We start from the raw sequence: 22,888 nt of genomic DNA on the forward strand, positions 1-22,888 counted from the left end.
TATGACCTTCACTTCCTTTGTAATTGCATTGCTTGTGTATGGTTGGTGCTCACACAAATGCAGCGGTAGTTGTGTATGATTATGTTTCAATTGGGACCTAGTTGTATAGAACTTCCTTCGATGTAAACCATGAAGCATTGATGAAATTGCTATATTTGGTTTCATGCTTGTCGAACTCATAACCATCATGATGATTGCATGTTTAATATACAACTCTTTGAAGCTTTTTAGTCTCTTCATTGCCTTGAGAGTGTTGTGCATTCCACTTATCAAAACCTTCTACTCATCATTGGAAACCTCAGCTCCTGTAGATTGAATCTTCAGGCCTCTCAATGCTTGATGCTTTAGGATGGTGCCAAATATTTCCCCCATTGCGTCGTTGTCAAGACCCTCTGTGCAACGCTTGAAACAATTGATCACCTGTGTAGTAATTTTGCGGTGCTTAAATCCATTGAATCTGATGTGTTTAATTCTAGCTTGCCTTTCTTTGAGTCTCTCGCGATATGCACGCTTTTTTTTATATTCATACTCTTTGTTTACACTTTGTTTGCATGAGTTGCAGTTGACTAAGCCAGTACAACGGCATGTGCTAACAGTTGAGTTTATAACATCCTCAATTGGAACGATTGCTAGCATCGTGTGAGTCTTTGAGAGGTGGAAAGAGGATGACAAAGTAACCTCACCAAAGTTTCCAAGAAACACCTCTAGAGGGATTGTTTTGAGTGCATGTGTGTGTGTGCGTGTGTGTGTGTGTGTGTGTGTGTGTGTGTGTGTGTGTGTGTGTGTGTGTGTGTGTGTGTGTGTGTGTGTGTGTGTGTGTGTGTGTGTGTGTGAGAGAGAGAGAGAGAGAGAGAGAGAGAGAGAGAGAGAGAGAGAGGGAGCGAGAGAGAGAGCTTATCTATGGAGGAAGGAAAGATACTGAGAGAGAGCTCAAGAGCTTCACAGAGAGAGAGAGAGAGAGAGAGAGAGAGAGAGAGAGAGAGAGAGAGAGAGAGAGAGAGAGAGAGAGAGAGAGAGAGAGAGAGGTTGTATTATCATCCATGGAGGTCAGATATGATGCATGGGACTAAAGACAAAACATTACAATGATTGCTTTCAAGTGAAGCATAGATACATATCAGCTAAGGAATGAGGGCCCATCGAGAGGGTAATGGAAGAGAAAAGGGACAAAACGTAAGAGGGGTTGGGTGAGGGGGAGTCGATTTGGGAATTTGAAACTCTTGGATGACGGCTTTACAACCTCGGTAGACTACACATTTACCTTGTTTGCAGGCATCGTGCATCTGCTTGAGCTCACTTGCTTTCATCTTGAGTTGATTCGGGGTCAATTCTTCAGTAATCCAAAACATTTTTCCCTTGAGGAGATGAGACTGGCATAGTAGCTTCCATCATTCTTCCTTGTCCTTGAGAGTTAGGATACAATGCTCGGGTGGTACATTTTTATGTGTGTCATTGATCCAAGCGATGGTCTCTGGCTTGATATTTACTAGTTGAAGAATATCATTGAGCTTGGAGATTGCTTCTTCAAGAGTGTCCTCATTTGTGCACCATGGTGAGTGGAGTCCCCCAATCCTGACCTTAAGGCTAGGGATTCTTGTAGCTGATTTTCTTACAATGTTGCCCAAATTTCATCGTCAATCTTCTCATGTGTTGCATCTTGGACTTCTTTCTAGACTACTTTGACAATTTTGGTGAGTGAGGTTTCAACCTTGTGTGCTTTTGAAAGTAGAGCCTAGCTCTCTACTTCCTTCATATCCTCAAGCTTGCACATGCATTGCTTGAGTTGAGTTTTCTCCTCGGTCTTGAATCTCAGCCTCTAGGGATGTGATCCTTGCATCTTGGCGAGCGACAGGGTCCTTCTTTGGTGCAGTTGCTACCGCAAGAAAGTCTTGGGGCTGCGGGATATTGGCATGGATGACATCCTGTTTTTTGCAGGGTGGGAAAGCACCCTTAATTAATTTTTTGGCTTAGGGTTGTAGTGTCGGGTCTGCAGTGCTTCCTAGACAGGATTGCTCCTTATTCAAGCACCCACAAGTTGGAAGCAAGAAGCATTGCCACAACACAAATCAAGGAGAAGCTTCCGCCAAGGAGGCAAGATTCATTTGGCAGAAGGAGGAGGAGCAGCGTTGAGGCTATCACCTTCATGTAGGGTAGGCTGCACAAGCACATGGCTATTGCTTGTCATTGTGCGGAGGGGTTATACCTTAACGCCCCCCCATAGGGCCACCCTCATCCCAAGGGGAGACAGCGACAAAGGCAAACTAGGGTTCGATACCGACAACGGTAGAAAAGAGAGAGAGAGAGAGAGAGAGAGAGAGAGAGAGAGAGAGAGAGAGAGAGAGAGAGAGAGAGAGAGAGAGAGAGGAAAAGGGCCATAATAGCCTTGGATCATGGTGGGCACCGCTAAACTTTGAAAATTTTATTATTGAAGTCTCACTAAAGGTTCCCTTCAGCTTTAGATTTGGGAGGTAGCTACCACCTTGCTAGTGGTGTCCAAAACATAGGTAGTAAGTCCACCTATTCATGCATATACCCATCACATAAAGTGAGATGGAGACAAATGCAAGAGATATAAGTGTACTCTAGCAATGGCTCATTGACTCTAAGTTCAACAAGCTGGACTCAATAGCAAAAACATTGACTTAACAATCGATGCAGCGAATGGTACAACGTGTGTTGTTGATGGGATAACAAAGGCCGTCAATTAGCTATGTCACCGTCCTCATTGCATGGTGGAAAAAAGATGACATTTGGTCAAAAATGGACTTCTCCACATTTTACTTGACACTAGCATACACCGTGATCGCACAGGGCACAAGGTGCAACAATTTTTAGCAGAGTTCTAATATTTAGAGATGTCTTTGAACTAGGCCTTGCCTATGTGATGTTGTCATGTATTACATACCACCGCAACCTCAAAATACTTTACCCTGCCTACCTCTAATATATTCCACTTGAGATTGTCTACATAATTCATTAGTAACATTCCAAGTGTATATCATAAATAATTTTTTTGATTTGTCCATCACTTTGTTTTATGATGATGCACATAATTTTTGAAACGATTGTGCAACAATTATTATGTAAGTGATCTCTTGAAAATCCTTTCTACATTTTGCTTTTGTATTATCGAGAGGGAGCCTACATTTAACTCTTTCCAGTCCCTTTTCATATTGATTTGTCTCTATTGTTCTAGACACATATTTTACGTTTTTACATCCTTCTAGTATTGATTTCTCACTAGAGAATCTAATCAGGTCACCATTGTAAGCAACGTGCATATCGAATAAAATGAGCAACTCAAAGATATACTAGTGTATAAAGCATACCACATGATGTGCCTTCAATCTATACCAATGTACATACTAATGATAGTTGGTTAACACTTGCAAAAACTTCTTGACCTTTTCAAGCAAAACATTGCCTCAAGGAAACAATTCATGGTTCAGCCACCAGAGTATCCGAGTGAGAAGCAAATGTAGCTGCTTAATATGATAGGTTGATGCTCACCACTTACATTAAGCCTTTTTGTAAACTTTATGGAAATGTGATCATTTATAGATAGGTCCGTAGAAGAACAAAACCATGACAAAAGCATGGGCATCAAAAGACCAACAAGTAACTTCTACATACGTATCAATATAGTTGTAATTCTTGTCCTATTGTTGCTTTTCTAATTAGAGCTAATGCATTAAAATATTTGTTCATTTTTCCAGGTCTGATAAAAAAGATCATCAAGAAGCTAAATATATAAATGGACGTGCCCAAAGACCTTATGACTATTGATGGCACTAATTTCTTACTTCACACAAAGACACAGATAAAGCCCTATGTCCTTGAGATGCTCTGCTATGCCTACGACGTCGCCCTCGAGGACCTATCATACACAGCAAATAGTGATGCAAGCAAGATCCTAGCAAACTTAATACATTATGTAATGAATAGGCGCGATCCATCAAGGACATGGTACCACGACAAAGATCCTTACAAACCACGATATTGAAGTTTCAATCCATGCACCTTCATTAACATCAACAACCAACATACATGTCTTATCAACTGAACTCAATTTTCATCAGCTCTTTGAAATATATACTCCACCATTCATGAATTCTGCATTCTATCTGACATTACCCTTGTTCTTATTGTGCAAAATAGTCCAACAAGAGCTAGGTGTTGCTGCTCAAACAAGAATATTTAACCAAAAAGAGAAAATGGATATCAAATACGCTATCCACTCCATTAGACATCACCAAAACGGATGCAAGTACATAGGCATCACAAATAACTACAAAAAAAGAAAGGAAAAATAAAATCGACATCTGCCTTCTAAGGTGCTTGGGCGACATACTACGTTACCAATCATTCAATGAATGATTAAAAGTTAAAACTTTTCGTTTGTGAAAACTTATCTGTGGCACATATACACTATAAAACATTCATTAATGGATATAATAGCACAAGCTCGAGTATGTCCCCATAATCTTTTTTTTAAGAACGTGTATTTCTTGCAATGAAGGGATGAGCTCGATTAGATACAATATTTTACGAGCTCATCCCTTCGTTGCAAGAAATACACGTTCTTAAAAAATGCTGAAAAGATCTAAATTTTGTTTGCCACTACGTTGTATGTCTTGTCAAAAGTTATTGTTCTGTCTTACTCATTGATGTGATATTATTCAATAAAATGTCTCTCGTACGTTGTTGGTGTCTCATCACACTTCTAAATTTGACATTTACTAGACTGTTTTCCTTTTGTGTTCACTTCTTTAATACTTCATCATTAATAAGCTTGCCACTTTTAATCCACAACATCTTCACTCTCCTATATCTATTTATTATGTTTTCCATTCCCTTCACTCTATACCAAATCATTACCACTCTTTTTCACCTGTTGCACTTGAATTAGTGTCCTTCCATAAATAGTTCATCATTCTAAATACTTAATATCCTCTCATATATGTGATTGTCTATTTTTTAATTTCATATACTTTTCAAATTAATTGTTCATTGTTACAATGTCCTCAATTTCATGTCCATTCATTTGTTCATCATTTAATAATGAAATTGATTTCATGTATCTCGAACCATATCAAGCACGTATCATATCAAGCATTACATTCCCAACAAATGTTTATAGCAAGGCCCACCAAGCAAGACTAGTTTTATTATGAATGAATCATTCTCTTTCTTTTACCAACCCTAATTACTCATGGAGTTCCTCAACCATCATTCTCTTGATTGTTGTATATAATGCTTAGCATATTATTCCAAATTTGTTTTGAATCTACTGAGGAAATCTTAGATTATAGCAACACAATAAAGCATATTAGCAAGAATGTGAATGCATTCTTTGTATATCTACATGTTGGGGTATGATGCATCTAATCCAAAAAAGAAACATAGAAAATGTAATAAACACTAGAATTTGTATATCCACATGTTGGGTAATGCATCTCCATAACCCAAAAAACAAACATAGCAAATGTAATAATCACTAGAATTTTCTTTGTATGTGAGCTGTATGCACACTTCATTGCAAAATTCTCTATTTGACGTTTGAGAGTAGTATGTATGGCTAAAGGTAACGTAGTCATGAGGATTATAATGCCCTTACCATTTTGTACAGGCACAACATAGGTAGAGCCAAAGAAGAACATGCTTCAAGCTGCTAACTCAAAGTATAAACAGTTGGTAAAACTTTTCTTCCATAATCCACACTAACAACCTCAAAAAGACTTGTAAAGGAATCCTTGGGCTACCAATCCACACAAGTAATCAAAATGTTCCTACACAACAATTTCTCAATTTTAAGCCTCAAGAGAATTCTTGAGCAAACAAAATGGTGTATGGAAACATGTGCTCGAAAGCATTGGCAAGCATGCCCATTAATGTGTCACAGGGCTTGGTACATCAGGCATTAAAAATTATCTTAAAAAGATCCAAATAGGAAGCGGTGTTAAATAATTGATGTTCCATCCTGATGCTGATAACAACCCTCTCATCGGGGCTTGGGAATTGTTGCTTGTAGATGCAAACAAATTTGCACTTTGAATTCAGTTGCAAATGATCCTTGCCAGTAAAATTGAACAAGCAAAGCATGGAAAGATGCAAGTCAGATGCTTCCCTATTTTATGCATCTACACAAGAAACAAATCCGCTACACTCACAGTCACATGGAATGGGAAATCGAGCCGGGGTATTTTCACAATTAGCACAAGGGAATGTGGACTGTAACGGGACAGGGAATGCTGATCTGAAAATGGCCATTCCCTGTGACTATGGATGGCTACATAAGATCCACTGCAAAAGCTCAAATCTCACTGCAACAAATGTAGTGAAAAGCACAACCTCTATTAAAATGTGTATCAACAGTAGATTATCCAGGTAATATCACTCACCACTACAACTAGATTGATTGAGTGTTTGAAGCAGCCTCCTCTAGAATTCTGATCTTCACCTCTTATAGACACCCAGAACTTTCAAATTGTGGATAAGAATCTCATCACTCCGATAACAGAGAAGACTCATCCTCAGTTTGATCAGATAAGAAGCTTGCCTCCTCTGCAATACCTGCTTTTTGTTTCAATGACGTTTTAAGTACCTCTTTTGCATCCATAAGTATTGCCTCCCTCGCAGCTGCCACACACAGTGTAGGCCTGCTGTCTGAATTCAAGCAAACTTCACTTTGAGGCATCCCTTTCAGAGAAGAAGACTTTCTTTTATGTACTCGCCGCATGTGTAGAACGTTGAGAAACCGATCCAATCTACTGGGATTATGCTCTGCCTTCAACACTTCAGGACTTAAAAGAGGATTTTTCATTGATGACCTTGAATCGTCCTTCTTCTGAACTTGATTGGAACTGCTTCTCAGCTTTGAGGCGACAGACCACCAGACCTCATCACCACTTTTTGCATAGCCAGAACAAGACGCAGGGGTTGCGATGGGGCTTTCAGAATCGTTCCTTTCCAAAGCAGGCAATGGTGAAATGGTCCTGCTTATGCAATTCTGTAATAAAGAGTTTCTAGGATTCAACTGTTCCACTGCAGAGAAGACGTCCGCCTCATAAGATTCATCTGCAACTTTTTGGTGGCGAAGAATGTGCCTCACAGTCTGACGGGCCTTCAAAAGCCCCTGTTTGCCTCTGCCAAAACGACCCTTGCAGTTCAAAGAAGGCATGGAAGATGCAAATGAGATGGTCCTCACTGGAGACTCTATAAGAATCTTTTTTGACCGCGGTGGTGTGCTGGGGGGTGTTGGGTGGGCAGAGTAGAATCTATCAAAACAATCCTTCGCCGTCTTTCCAGAAACCTGTACGAAGCAAATCCTGGAAATGAATTACGAGCAATGCACCATGTAGTTGCTTCTCAATAACCAGACAAACAGTTAATACAGCAATGCACCCCATTTGCTGCTATGAACCTCAGAGGTTTTCTCCTTTTTTAAGAGTAAAATGTTCATTTTTCATGAATAGCGAGTTTCAGGATTAGTTGCCACAAGATACCACAAGGTTAAAAATAGAAGAGGAGCATGACCCACAAGATTCTTAACATATACATCTAGAAACGGCATCTAGCAACGGCCTCCAAACACGGTCTTCAAAATACAAACATTCAAATCCTAGTTATGTGCAAAGTACAACACAGTTACAGGGCTCTCTCCCACTCTGACCCTCCTAGAGAAAACATCTTTGTCGAAGAAAAATGAAATCATGAGATAGATGCATACACCCAAAACAGTGAAAAGAACAAAACATCTATAGTAACTTTTCAAGAAGGGATCTATAGTAACTTTGCAATCTAAATGTACAGTCCTTTCCTTGAGAAATTCAAGGGTATGTATGCTCTGTCAGAAGCTAAACAAGACTTTCTAAGCTTTGTTTGGCACCTAGTAGCCTCCCTTCTGATCCATTAAATTGCTGTACAGGCCTACTTTTTCCAGTAGCTGATGAAGTGATGAAGCGAAACACCCGAGGCTTATAAAACACAAGGAACTTGGGGTTCATAATGAACCACACTGCTAGTTACCTTGGCTCAGATTCAGAGGGGTTAGTGATACAGAAGTCATCAAGCTGAAAGACACAAGGAACTTGAGGTTAATAATGTATCATACTGCTATTTAACTTTGCTCATGCCATACAAGAAGCTGTTTAGCTGCTTAATTGCTGGTGTAGCTCTCCATAAACATGCAGTCTGCATCACTTTTTTCATGCGATATGGTATTGAGGCTTGTATTGTGGCCTTCAGCTCAATACCGAAAAATGAAAGGCAATGCTGCGTCAAACATCAACCCAACCCAACTCATAGTTATGGCCCTTTCAATGGACAGACGAATGCAAAATTAACCAGGGAACTTTGTTTTGAGCAAATGACAGCAAGTGTAGAGTATCAAGACCATCAATCTCAACTTCTCACCATCACAGGAAAATTGTTGCCACTTCATCAACGATCCAAAGCATGCAAATCTCAAAACACAGAAACATTGCCACATGCAGGAGCACTTCATAACTCGAAGGTTTGAGCTGCGCACCTTCTTTGAAACTTCAAACCAGAAGTTCGATGAGGGTCGAACCAGAAAATAGGCACTCTGGAGAGCTGCATCCTGCTCTGATGTCCATCCGCTGCCATGTTTTGCCTCTGTGAGTTGAGCACAAGTGCGTTCTGTGGTGCAAGCTTCTGCTGATTCAAAGATCCTCACCTTTGTGTCTCTGGGCTGCCTTGAGCGGTTTCTTCCAGAGGATTTTAAATTCCTACCAGAGAATTCCTCATTGATGGGCGCAACTGCTTGCTTAGATGAAGTCTTGCGACCACAATATGCAGCAGGAGACTCGCTCTTGATGCCTCTCTTTGCCACGGTCTTACGAGCAGTCTTAGGCGTGGGTTTACAGCTCTGCGGAGGGCAATGTTTCTGAGGATCCGGTTTCAAGCCTCCATTACCTCTTTCGTCACTAAGAATGGAGACCTGCTTTTGAAGAGCCGTTTGGCGACGCAGCTTTTTCTTCTTGTCCGCCATCGCTAGAGCGCGTCTCCTTCTCTTGTGTTTGCGAGGAACAAGAGCAGCAGAGGACCGTCTTGGTCTGCGGGGAGAGGAGCAAGAAGCAGAGCCGGAGCGAGTCTTCACCATCGCGAGACGCGTTGAACCAGTTTGAAATCTGCACAACATAAAAACGGTAACTGTTGTAAATACACTAGCTCGTGCGGCCCGCCTCTATGTCTTCTATAAGAGTCACTTAAGAACTTTGTCCCTATCTAGAATTTCTAGTGCATCTTCCAACAGCCTATCCCGTATGCCAAACAAGGAGACTAAGTGATTTACAGATCGAGTACCATCCATGGTAACCTGGTTCCGCAATGACCGAATAAACCAATGAAACCAGACCTGAAAGGATTGTAGCACAAAGCCAAGGGCAGCATGCTCCTGGGTATTGACCTTGAAAAAAGTGATGTTGAATTTAGAAATGGTGATCACCAAGCATCTGACCACATAACAGTAGCCCATCTTCACCACTCTCTCATAATTTTGCAGTTCCAAAATACATGTCTAATCGTTTCGGGTCTAGAACAGCTTGCACACAAGCCAGTAGTAAACCCCTTCTTAAGCAGATTCGTAGTTGTGGGAAGCGCCCCTGTACATACTCTCCATATAAAAACTTTAAACTTAAATTGATTGGGAACAAGCCAAATGTCAGACAATACATGTAACCACCAAGAAGCATTTCTCTGCAAAGACCATTGTTTATTACATATGAATGCAACATCAAAGAATCATGCAACAGCTGAGAGTAAAAAGCAGCAATCTTTGAAGTCCACCAATTGGCTGAAGAGACGGATAGTGTCCAATCCCTGTGTCTATCCTCCAGGTTGAGTGCAACATACACCGGTAAACTGTGAACATGGACAAGCTGATGCCACTGCTGTCTGCATTCATACCCCATTCTATACAATCTTCTGGTTGTGGAAAAAGGAAGCAACTAGCTAGTAGAGTCCATCATCTGTTTTATTTCAGCTAAGCCCTTTCTATACAGAGAAAGAGCTAGTTTACCCATCAGTCTACCAGGGGGGATCTTAAAAACAAAAGTCCAGAACATATTTTCACCACCTAAAGAATTACCAGTATACCTAGATCTTCCCTACCATTAATGATCAATCTAGAGTATGCATTGCAACCCAGCACATTAATGAAATTGCATATTCTGACACCAAATCCCATTTTTTGCAAAGTTGCCTGAACAAAGTTCCATTGTGCTGTATCAAAAGCCTTAGCAACATCAGCCTGCAACATGACCATGTCTTGTTTTGAACTCAATGCATGTTCAATGCCTAGCTGCACAATAAGAATATTATTAAAAATTGATATCCCCCCAAGAAATCCAGTTTGGCCAGGGTGAATAATCTTCCTCAACACGGGGGCAATCCTCAAAGAAATAGTTTTACGAGCAGCTTATAGCACCCCATCATGGTTATGGGCCTCCAATCAATTAGGGTCTTAGGAAAACTGGTTTTAGGAAGAAGTGTCGTGATACCCTGTTTAAGTGTAGGATCATGCACTGGGAGACCCATAATACATCCAAGAGTGGCAGAACAATACATTTGAGCTCATCCCATAAAGAGAGTAGAAATTCCTTTGTCAAACCACAAAGCCCAGGGCTTTTATCATTAGGCAAATTTTTTAGTGCATAATAGATTATTGCTGGCCTCTTCAATGCATGGAGACACTACACTCAAAAGACATTAGACACTACAGCTTGTACATTCAACACATCATTGTAATATTGAGTGGTTGTCTGCATGATATCCTTGAAGTGGTAATAAGAGGTCCATGACCAATATGAAGAGCAGTGATTTGTTGTCTTTGTTTCTTATGTTTCAACTTTTTGAAAAACCCTTTAGATGAGTCATTACACTCTTTCAACACCCATTGTCTGCATAGAAAGCGTTGTTTTTTCACATGCTGCAATTCTGCCTCATCTATTACATTTCTTGCTTGTTTCAGATCCTCTAAGTCTTTCTGGCACAGGAGAGCGAAACCTGCTTTATGCAACAAACTCAATGCCATCATGTGTGTCTGCTGCAACTTTTTAGAAGCATGATTAGCAATTTGCTTACGAATAGTCATGATCCAATATTGCATACCAGACACAGTATGTAACCAAGTACGAAGGCGATTAGTATGAGCCTGCATAGCTGCTGGAATCAAATCAACAACAAGATTTCTTAAGACACGATGAGTCAAAAGAGAATTATTAACCATTAGTGGTCAAGAGTACCCAAACAAATGCAGATCTATAGGAAGAACTTGAGACAATTTCAAAATGACAAGAAAGTGGTCAGAGAGGGTAGTGGACACATCCACCTCCATATGCTCTGTATTAGGCAGCCAGTGATTCCCCACAAAATAAATTCTATCCAGCCTTGACCAAGATGCATCGTGTGACAAAAATGGAAAGTGAAACCAGCAGATTGTCTATGAGCAAAGGACCTTGCATCAAACAAAAAAACTTGTTTAGCTAGCGAATCCCAATGCAAAGCTTCAACAGAAGACATATAAAAATTAATTGTGGTAGAGTCAAAAAGATTTTGAAGCATATTGAAATCCCAGCCTATAATCCCTTAAGTCCAAACAGCCAATCCCAAAGTGATGTAATGGAAATGGCCTATTGACTTTGAGAGTAGCGGAAATTAGAGAAAGTACTTTTGGGAAATTACTTTGAGAGCATAGCGGGTGAACTTAATTGATGGTAGCAACATAAAGGTAGCATTTAGTTAACTTGGCATGAACAATACTTTTGCAAGAGAGAGAGTTTAGAGAACATGACAACAGTTGAGGACCGGATTTATGTGGAGCCGGTCCCCCCTCCAATAGGCATTTGTATTATAGTTTCTCCCATCAAGAGAGACTTGTTACAATACAATCTTTGTACATTCCTTCTGACCTAGGTGATGCAATGAAGATGGAAAGCTTCATGCATCACGACCATAACATAAACTTTGTGCAAAGCATTAGCTATCCCAAGCCTCAGTCATAAGACCTCGAACACCTTCGAAGGTGGAGAGAGCTAGTAGGGAATGAGGGTAGGGAAGAGGAAGAAGAAACATTTCATAGGAGAAAGAACTAGTTCCTCACTTATCATCACTCTTCTTGCTAGCATACATAATAGCATAGTAATGAAGTTGGAGAAGATGGCAAGCTTAAGCAATGAAGCATGGCTCTTGGTTGGATTTGCATTCCATAGCCAAGAGTGCTGGTGTAAGCTCTCAAGCTCTCTCCTTGCTTGGAGAAGGAGAGGGAGCTCTTGCACTTTGCATAATACACAATGAGTGAGTGTGTGTGTGAGAGAGAGAGAGAGGGAGAGTATACCCCTCAAGCCACCCCCTAGCATGCTTTGGTCGACCCCCCCTTGTAGCTCATGCTTGAAGCTCATTGGACCCCTCCAGGCCTAGCCAATCACAAGCAAGAGGCATACCAAGCAAGCATGCTAGTCTTGGGACAAGTGTCCCTCTTTCCCCTTTGAGAGAGAGGACTTGATAAATGCAAAAACAATTAATTAAATTAACTAATTTATCATTGGACCCCTTGGGAGGCCAACCAATAAGCTTTAGGCACACCATGAGGGCAACATGAAGAGGAACTTGACAAGCATCCCTTTTGCTTTCTTTGTACCGAGTTTGCCTTGTGTGAGGGTGTGTGTGTTCTCTCTTATCCCCCCACTTGTAGGGCTTGCTCCTTCCTTGTAGGGATAGTTGTTGACTTTTGTACACCTTACCCCCAAGCACCTTAGTCAGCAAGCATGACCAAGCACCTCAAGACTGGGTAGTGTTCCCACAAGCACCTTAGGCTCCCTAGTTGGCAAGCACGACAAGCACCTCAAGCATCTTAGTCATCAAGCACGACAAGCACCTCAGGCCCCTTAGTCATCAAGCACGACAAGCACCTCAAGCTTGGTATGGGTTCCCACCTCAAGCTCATCCCTAGCTTACCTAAGGTCAAAGGAATTTTTAACACTAACCTTTGGAGGTCTTTAATGAAGCTAACCCTAAGGCCTTTAAGCTCCATTAGCTAGTCTTGCTCTTTGACAGACCATCTCTCATTTGGACCCCTTTACCATTGGCCCCGTGTTGAGATAGATCTGAAAGCACATGTCTATATTCTAACCCTTGTTCCCGTTTATTCTCCCACATTAAATGATCAGTTTAATCGGGGTTTAATCTGAAGAAAAGCACTTGGGTTGGTTAGATATTAGATGTTATGACATTACCTCTCTCTTGAAATCATAGTTGTCCTCGACTATGAGGTAGAAGAGATAAAGCCTTAGTCATTAGTCAATGTTTCTTAGCGGATAGAGGATCCCCTTTTACCCTACGACATCTTCCAAGATGGATTACTAATCCATTTGGTGCTTGGGAGACATAGCTGCCGCAAGCATGTCTACTCTCTAGTCCATTTCATTCTCCTAAGTACAGTGACAAATTTTATGGTGTTTGAGAGACGTTGTCATCACAAACATGAGTCTAAGCATGCATACTATTTAAATTTGTGCACAATGAAAAGAGTACTAGTCTTATAAGACAAAAATATTGATCATTTGAAAGAAATTTGTACATTTGCTTACTGTAATGTAGCATTGTAAGCATTGACAAGGTTCATACTATCCTTAAGCTGTATTAATTGCATCCATCTAGCATCTTCAAAAGGATAATTTTTGAACTTAATAAGATACCATTTGATAATCATACCATGTCAGAGTACCTTGTCTTCATGCAGAAGGATAGCTTCGGGTTGTAGCACCTTTTCTTGGTCTTTGATTTTGGGAGGGTCTTCAATAATTGGTTCACTTGGTGGCTCTCCTTTTTAGGGCTTAAGTAGGCTCACATGAACATTTTGTATGATGGGTAACTTGAGTTGATAAGCCATCTCATTGATGGGCTTCAAGATTTGGAAAGGACCACAGTATCTTTTTGCTATCTTAGCATAATACTTTTGATGGCCTGTAGGATTTTTGCCCGTTGTTTGCCTCAATTGAGCCTTAGGAAACTTAAGTTGTAACATTTAATGGTCTAGTAACTTGTGTGTAGGGGAAAATAGCATGAACATAGTGAGCATTTCATTAGAATAACTTCCTAATGAGAATAACAAGAGTGCTTGGGTGGAGAGAGCAACAAAAAGCATAACACCTAGTTAGATAGCATGAACAATACTTCAAAAGAGAGAGAAATTAAGCAATTGACAACCGTTGAGGACCGGATTTGCATGGAGCCGGTCCCCCCTCCAAAAGGCTTTGTATTATGGTTTCTCCCATCAAGAGAAACATTTTACAATACAATTTCTTGTGTTCCTTCAACACTAGCTAGTGCAATGAAGATGGAAACTTCATGCACTATGCAAAACACTTATCAAACACAACATCAATTCCCTCACGGTCTTAGACCCAAGGCTTCGCACACCTTCGAAGATGGTGAGAGCTAGCAGGGTATGAGTGTAGATTGAGAGGAAGAAGGAGTATTATTACGAGAAAGATGTACATATCCTCACATAATCACTCATATTAGCATAGCTTAGCTTAGTAATTAGCATGGCAGAGGAGATGAGCATGCATTGAAGCTTGGCTCGTGGTTGGATTTGCATCACAAAGCCAAGAGTTGTTGGTGTAGGCCTCCCTTCTCACAAGTTTGGAGTAGGTGATAAGCTTTCCTTTAAAGCTTGAGAAGGAGAGAGAGTCTTCTTTACTTCACACATGAGCTAGTGTGAGTGTGTAGGTGATAATACCTTTGAAAAATCAGCCCCCCCTCTCTCTTGGTCAACCCCTCTTGCTATTTGCTCTTGCTAGCATCCTATTGGACCTCCCCAGGCTTAGCCAATGGTAATTAAGTAGCATAAGTGATAGCCTTCTGACATGTGTCCCCCTTTCCCCTTTTGTGAGAGCTTTAGGTAATTATTTAATTCAACTAAACTCTCATTGGACCCCTTTGCCTCCTGGCCAATAGGAATCAAGGAAGCCATTGGGTTGTTGAATGCTCATTGGTCCCCCTGGGAGACTGTCCAATAGTCTTCTAGAGAGCTTAATTTTTTTTTCCAAGAAAAAGATCCTTCTATTAGTTAATGAAAAATGCCCACAGGGTTACATCCACCTCTGCAGGAGAGGGCTACAACAAGCATGATGGGGAGACTCTCCCAATGAAAAAACAACATATATACAATGAGGCTAAATCAAGAGATGGGAGGAGGGAAGAGCCACACAGGTGGACAGTAGTACCATCTGAGCACCCCCTGGACAATGGTGTAGAAAGGCCCAGGGCACCAGAGTCGAAGGAAAGCCTCGTGGCGCTCCCACATGCGGTCGGAGTTGCCCTGTAGTCCCTCAAGTTGTCCTCTGAGAGTAAGGATCAGCTCTAGCCAAAAGTCACGAACAGTATCTGTTGGTGGCATAGGGCGAGCCTCAAAGATGCGAAAACAGCGGGCCCGCCAGATGAACCAGAGAGCTAGGCTGCTGATGAGCTCCCAAAACTCCTCTCTCTCACTGCACCACTCCTGTGGAGTAAGATCTGTAGCAGGTGTTAAGTATGGAGCCTGATTTACCGTTGTAATTTTCTGTGGTAAATGACACATTTGTAAGGCCCCCATTATGAGGAGAAGCCATCGTGCGTGAAGGAAAATCACTCACCGGAAACCAAAATTTTCACGGACAAGAATCAGGGGCAACTTTAAAGGCCTCGGGGGCCTCCGCCCCCGAGACTTTTTTTTGTCGGAATATTCTTTTTCGCCGGAATATTATGGCCGGACGGCGGCCGGAAAGTGGTCGGAAAAAAAACCGATCGGTTGGCCGGTGGCATGTAGTCAATGGACGATGGCCGGTGGTCGGAAGTCAATGGCTGGTGGCCGGTGGTCGGAAGTCAATGGCCGGTGGCCGGTGGCCGAATTCAAAAGCGGACTTGTCTTCTCAAGGGCGGCCACACATGGGCGGATTGGAGGGTCCGATTTGGACTTATTCGCACAAGGGCGACTACACATGGCTGTCTCTCATAAGAGAGGGCAACCCTTTTGGCCTATAAAAGGAGGCCATTTCTACACACATTTCATAGTGTGAAGTTGATGCAACAAGGTGAGCATGAGGTGGTGAGAGTGAAGCAAGGCGGGAGCTCCATTAAGGGTATAATCCCTTTGTAAACTACTTCTTGTTTTGAAGTACTAAAGCCATTGAGTGGCTGCTTTCCCGTGGACGTAGCCCACATTGGGTGAACCACGTATATCGTGTGTACTCTCTCTCTCTCTCTCTCTACTCTATAATCTCGTGTATATAAATCTGTCTCTCTCCATTAAGTAATCTACTCAATTATCTATTTAGCTACGTCTTATTTCCTAACAACTAGTATCAGAGCAAGGTTTGCTCGTAGCTAAATTATCTCAAGGAAAGGATTCCTTGAATTGAGTGGGAGTTATGGCGGAGGAAGGGAAGCTCAAGATTGAGAAGTTCAACGGCAAAAACTACCAACATTGGAAGATGCAGATTGAAGACTATCTCTACCAGAAGGACCTCTATTTGCCACTAGGCGGTCTTGCGAAGAAGCCCGCAACAATGGCAGATGAAGCATGGATTGTCCTTGATCGAAAGGCACTGGGAACAATCCGGTTAAGCTTGGCGTCAACAGTGGCCTTCAATGTTTCGGAGATGAAGACCACGGAGGACTTGATGAAGTCACTTGACGACTTCTACGAGAAACCATCGGCATCCAATAAGGTATTTCTTATGAAGCGCTTGTTCAATCTAAAGATGACAGAGAATGGTTCAGTTGCAGAACACCTAAATGACTTTAACACAAACATAAGTCAACTTCGATCAGTGAAAATCAATTTCGATGACGAAGTGCGAGCTCTCCTTATACTATCATCTCTACCGGATAGTTGGGACAGCCTTGTGATGGCTGTAAGTAATTCTATCTCTGGCACAAATACTCTTAAGTTTGATGATGTTGTGGGTGTTCTCCTAAGCGAGGAAATGCGAAGGAGAAGCACAGGAGAATCATCAAGTGCTGCACTATCAGTGGAAGCAAGAGGAAGGCTTAAGGAGAGGTTCAAAAACCAAAAGGGTCGTGATCGCTCAAGGAGGAGCAAGTCACGCACAAAGTCAGTTCTTGAATGTTGGAACTGCGGCAAGAAGGGACACGTCAAGAAGGATTGCTGGTCCAAGAAGAAGAAGAAGGAGACAGAGTCTCAAGACAACAAGCCAACATCGGAGGCCAATGTGGCAGGTAAAGTAGAGCAATATGCTCTAATTCTCTCATTAGACAATGTGTCTAATTCCTGGATAGTAGATTCCGGGGCTTCATTCCGTGCGACACCACACAAGCAACATTTCCAAGACTACACCAAAGGTAATTTTGGGTATGTATACTTGGGAGATGATGAAGCTTGTGAGATTGTCGGCAAAGGTACAGTTTCTGTCAAAACTGCTAACGGAAATGAATGGAAGCTTAAAGATGTTAGGCATGTTCCTTCTCTTCGCAAAAATTTGATCTCTACAGGACAATTGGACGATGAAGGTCACAACATTGCATTCGGAAACAAACGGTGGAAGATCTCAAAGGGATCTTTGGTGGTTGCCAAGGGTGAAAAAGTTGGTACACTTTACTTGTGTAATGTTAGCACGCAACCTTCAGCTTGTGCAACAACTACAGAAGTTGACAGTGCGGTGTGGCACTACCGACTTGGGCATATGAGTGCCAAAGGAATGCAAATCCTTCAAATAAAGAAGCTTCTACCAGGTTTGAAAGAAGTGGACTTAGAGTTCTGTGAAGATTGTGTTTATGGTAAACAAAAGAGGGTAAAATTTCAAAAATCAGGAAATGAAAGAAAAAATAAAAAACTTGAGTTGGTTCATTCTGATGTTTGGGGTTCTGCAAGTACACCATCACTTGGTGGCTCATTGTACTATGTAACATTCATAGACGATGCGACTAGAAAAACATGGGTTTATGTCATGAAGAATAAATCCGATGTATTTTCCATATTTCAAAGGTGGAAAGCCTTTGTGGAGAATGAAACAGGTACCAAGGTTAAATGCCTCAGATCCGACAATGGAGGCGAATATTGCAGCCAAGCTTTTGAAAGCTTTTGTGCTAGCAATGGCATTCGGAGGCAAAGGACAACCCCAAGGACATCTCAACAAAATGGGATTTCGGAAAGGATGAACAGGACAATCATGGAACGAGCACAAAGCATGCGGCTACATACAGGCCTACCACTTGAGCTTTGGGCGGAAGCTGTAAGTACGTCTGTGTGCTTAATCAATCGGTCACCCTCAACGGCATTGGATGGGGGAGTTCCAGAAGAGGCATGGACAGGTAAACCGGTGAATTATGCATTTCTCAAAGTGTTTGGGTGTGAAGCTTTCATGCACATAGATAGAAGCCTAAGATCAAAGTTAGATGCAAAGTCCAAAAAGTGTTTCTTCATTGGCTATGGAGAAGGAGACTTTGGGTATCGCCTATGGAATCCTGAAGATGGTAAAATCTTAAGGAGTAGGGATGTAATTTTTAACGAACAAAATATGTACAAAGATTACTTGGAAAGAAAACAAACAAAAGAAACAGGTGATGAGTACATGGAGCTTGAGGACGGTGAAGACTCAAGGACTACAAACAGTGACAATGTGCAACAACGTCAACCAAGTGAGGAGCCTCAACCTATTCCCCGAAGATCTACAAGAGCAAGTAGACCTCCAGAAAGGTTTGTTCCTTCCTTCAACCATCTCTTGATCTCAGATTCTGGAGAGCCAGAATCATATGAAGAAGCTATGCCACATGAATCCAAAGAAGAATGGACGAAGAGCATGCAAGTGGAGATGGACTCACTACATCGCAACCAAACATGGGAGTTGGTTGAGTTGCCTAAAGGTAAGCGGGCACTTCAAAACAAATGGGTGTACAAGCTAAAGGAAGAAGAAGGTGGGAAGAAAAGGTACAAGTCTAGGCTTGTGGTAAAAGGTTTTTCTCAAAAGAAAGGTATTGACTTCAATGAAATATTTTCTCCTATTGTAAAAATGAACTCAATTAGGCTTGTCTTAAGCCTTGTGGCTGCTCATGATCTAAATCTCGAGCAAATGGATGTAAATAAGGCATTCCCTCACGGTGACTTAGAGGAGGAAATCTACATGCTTCAACCAAAGGGGTATGAAGTAAAAGGTAAGGAGAAAACGGTTTGCAGATTAAAGAAGAGCTTGTATGGTTTAAAGCAAGCATCAAGACAATGGTACTTAAAGTTTGATCGATGGATGTTGGATCATGGATTCACAAGATGCAACTCGGATCACTGCGTCTACACAGAGAATTTGGGAGATGGAAAATTCATCATCCTAATGTTGTATGTTGATGACATGTTGATTGCAAGTGCTAACATGCAAGACATCAAAGACCTAAAAGAGGAGCTGTCCAAATCTTTTTCAATGAAAGATTTAGGTGCTGCAAAGAGGATACTTGGTATGAAAATATCAAGGGACAGGACGAAGAAGACAATAAAGCTATCTCAAGAAGATTACATCAAGAAGGTACTAGAAAGGTTTGCAATGCAAAATGCAAAACCAGTTTCTACACCTTTGGCTGGTCATTTTAAACTAATGAAGGATATGTGTTCAAAGACACAAGAGGAGATAGCCTATATGTCTAAAGTTCCATATGCTGCAGAGGTAGGTTCTCTAATGTATGCTATGGTCTGGACAAGGCCAGACATTGCACATGCAGTGGGAGTTGTGAGTAGGTTCATGGACAACCCAGGTAAAGAGCATTGGCAAGCCTTGAAGTGGATACTTAGGTATCTAAAAGGGACAACAACAAATGCTTTGTATTTTGGAGGAACTGATATTTTTCTAGAAGGGTATGCTGATGCAGATATGGCAGGTGACAAAGATACTCGAAGGAGCACTACTGGCTATGTGTTCACAGTTGGAGGCACAGCAGTAAGCTGGGCTTCAAAGCTGCAGAAAGTGGTTTCACTTTCTACCACGGAAGCAGAGTATGTAGCAATGACGGAGGCAAGCAAAGAAATTCTGTGGCTTCAGAGATTCTTAGAAGAGCTTGGATTCAAACAAGACAATTGTGTCTTGTACAGTGATAGCCAAAGCGCTATCCATCTTGCGAAGAACTCAGCCTTTCATTCAAGGACAAAGCACATTGAGGTGAGATATCACTTCATACGCACTCTTTTGGAAGAGGGACAACTAAAGCTAGGAAAGGTGCATACAAGTTAAAATCCTACAGACATGTTTACAAAGGTGGTCAACAAGGAGAAGTTGAGCTTTTACTCATCTTCAATCGGCATTCAAGGATAAGAAGCCAGAATGAAAAGTAGTCACAGGTTTGGTTTGGAGATCAGTCTCCAAGTGGGAGATTGTTAAGTATGGAGCCTGATTTACCGTTGTAATTTTCTGTGGTAAATGCCACATTTGTAAGGCCCCCATTATGAGGAGAAGCCATCGTGCATGAAGGAAAATCACTCACCGGAAACCAAAATTTTCACGGACAAGAATTAGGGGCAACTTTAAAGGCCGGAATATTCTTTTTCGCCGGAATATTATGGCCGGACGGCGGCCGGAAAGTGGTCGGAAAAAAACCGGTCGGGTGGCCGGTGGCATGTAGTCAATGGCCGATGGCCGGTGGTCGGAAGTCAATGGCCGGTGGCCGGTGGTCGGAAGTCAGTGGCCGGTGGCCGAATTCAAAAGCGGACTTGTCTTCTCAAGGGCGGCCACACATGGGCGGATTGGAGGGTCCGATTTGGACTTATTCGCACAAGGGCAGCTACACATGGCTGTCTCTCATAAGAGAGGGCAGCCCTTTTGGCCTATAAAAGGAGGCCATTTCTACACACATTTCATAGTGTGAAGTTGATGCAACAAGGTGAGCGTGAGGTGGTGAGAGTGAAGCAAGGCGGGAGCTCCATTAAGGGTATAATCCCTTTGTAAACTACTTCTTGTTTTGAAGTACTAAAGCCATTGAGTGGCTGCTTTCCCGTGGACGTAGCCCACATTGGGTGAACCACGTATATCGTGTGTACTCTCTCTCTCTCTCTCTCTACTCTATAATCCCGTGTATATAAATCTGTCTCTCTCCATTAAGTAATCTACTCAATTATCTATTTAGCTACGTCTTATTTCCTAACAGCCGGTTGGAGTGTAGGTCGCCCCCCCTGCATCACTATCATCCTGCTGGTGGAAGATAGCTGAAACTGAAGTGCCGGGCCTGTGAGGGTGGACCAAGCCGCTACCCCCCAAGTGTACTGTCGAGCCGTGGAGAGGGCAGGCATCAACCAAAGGACTCGTAGCCACACCTGCTGGGCCGAGGGACAGTCCCAAAGATAATGACGCTGACTCTCCACCAACTGGTCACAGGCTGCACATGCGACCGAGAGAGATTAATTCTTATCGGTTCTTTTATTAAGTTTTTTTAAATTAATTAAACTAGATTTACTCTAGCCTAATTCTCATTGGTCCACGTCCAAGGCCATCCAATAGGAATTGGGTACACCTTGTGGGCATATGGGCTAGGGAGCTAACATGTGTCCCTCATTCCCTTTGTGTAAAGGGAGCTTGTGTGTGTGTGTGTGTGAGAGTTTCTCTCTCATCCCCTACTTGCAAGGCTCGCCCCCTCCTATGTAGGGATTGCCAAAAGACTTTTGGGACACACACAAAGCATCCAATTCCCCCAATGTTTGACCTTTGGACACAACTTTGAATTTTGGAACCTTAGCATTTTGGAAGTCTTAATGGGCTGAACCTTAGGGTCTTTTAAGCCCATTGTTGCACATGGCTCTTTTACAGATGCCCTCCCCCCCCCCCCCCCCCCTTGGATCCCTATTTCCCCTCCTTTGGATCCCTATTGTGGCTGGTCTGCTAGCTTAACCAATATTGTAGCTTTTTCTCCCTTGGCACTTCCCCATATTAAATGATCAGTTTAACATGAGAAAATCATTTAGGAGAATTAGATATGATTATTATGACATTACCTCTCTCTTGAAATCATAGTCATCCTCGACTATGGGGTAGAGAAGATAAAGCATATTCATTAGTCCTTTTCTTAGAGGGTAGAGGATCCCTATGTTACCCTACGACATCATTCCACAATGGATGACTAGTCCATTTGGCGCTTGAGAGCCTGAGGCTGCTGCAAGCATGTCTGCACATTAGTCCTATCATCTTCCATAGTAAGAGTGACAAGCTCTACTTGGTGTTCGGGAGACGTTGTCTCCGCAAACTTGATCTAAGCATGCATACTACTTCATTTTTGTGCACAATAAAGGAAAAGAAAGTCTTATAAGACAAAAATTTTGTTCATTTTTAACATTTGTATATTTTGTTACTCTTGGGAAGCATTGTAAGCATTGACAAGGTTTAGGTTATTCTTTAATTGTATGCCTTTCATCCATCTAGCATCTTCAAAAGGATAATTCTTAAACTTAATAAGATATCGTTGGATAGTCTTACCGCCTCTTAGTACCTTGTCTTCATGTCGGAGAATGGACTCAGGCTGCAGTACCTCTTCTTGGTCCTCGATCTCCGGCGGGTCTTCAATAGTTGATTCTTGAGGTGGCTCTCCTTTGTAAGGCTTGAGTAGGCTCACATGGAAAGCATTGTGTATGAGCCAATGGTTGGGTAACTTGAGTTGATAGGCCATCTCATTGATTGGCCTAAGAATCTGGAAGGGACCATAGTACCTTTTTGCTAACTTAGCATAGTACTTTTGGTGTCCCATAGGATTCTTGCCCATCGTGTGGCTTAATCGAGCCTTGGGAAAGCTGAGTAAGACCGAATCATTTTCTTTAAAGGTTTGGGCTCTTCTGTGCTTGTCAGTAGCAGCCTTTTGCCTTTGCTGTGAGATAGAGATAGCATCCTTAATCTTTTGGAAA

General features: G+C 42.0%; 1 protein-coding gene across 1 annotated transcript; it reads right to left on the reverse strand.

Annotated features, from left to right (window-relative positions):
• Positions 1 to 6,335: 6,335 nt before the first annotated feature.
• LOC147440292 (Homeodomain-like superfamily protein) lies at positions 6,336 to 9,196 on the reverse strand. Its single transcript, XM_086530075.1, has 2 exons — positions 8,531 to 9,196; positions 6,336 to 7,312 (listed from the first exon to the last, which is right to left on the reverse strand). Exons 1-2 carry the CDS (start codon positions 9,161 to 9,163, stop codon positions 6,506 to 6,508), a joined length of 1,440 nt encoding a protein of 479 aa, XP_086386201.1. The 5' UTR covers positions 9,164 to 9,196; the 3' UTR covers positions 6,336 to 6,505.
• Between the last annotated feature and the right edge of the window lie 13,692 nt (positions 9,197 to 22,888).

The sequence above is a fragment of the Adiantum capillus-veneris genome, chromosome 15 (assembly GCF_014529385.1).
Source record: "Adiantum capillus-veneris isolate H3 chromosome 15, ASM1452938v2, whole genome shotgun sequence".
Taxonomy (NCBI): Eukaryota; Viridiplantae; Streptophyta; class Polypodiopsida; order Polypodiales; family Pteridaceae; genus Adiantum; species Adiantum capillus-veneris.

Coding starts and splice junctions, on each gene's coding strand:
- LOC147440292 (XM_086530075.1), bottom strand. CDS start 9,163: ATGTTGTGCAGATTTCAAACTGGTTCAACGCGTCTCGCGATGGTGAAG. Junction 7,313..8,530: donor GGTTTGAAGTTTCAAAGAAG/GTGCGCAGCTCA, acceptor TGCTTCGTACAG/GTTTCTGGAAAGACGGCGAA.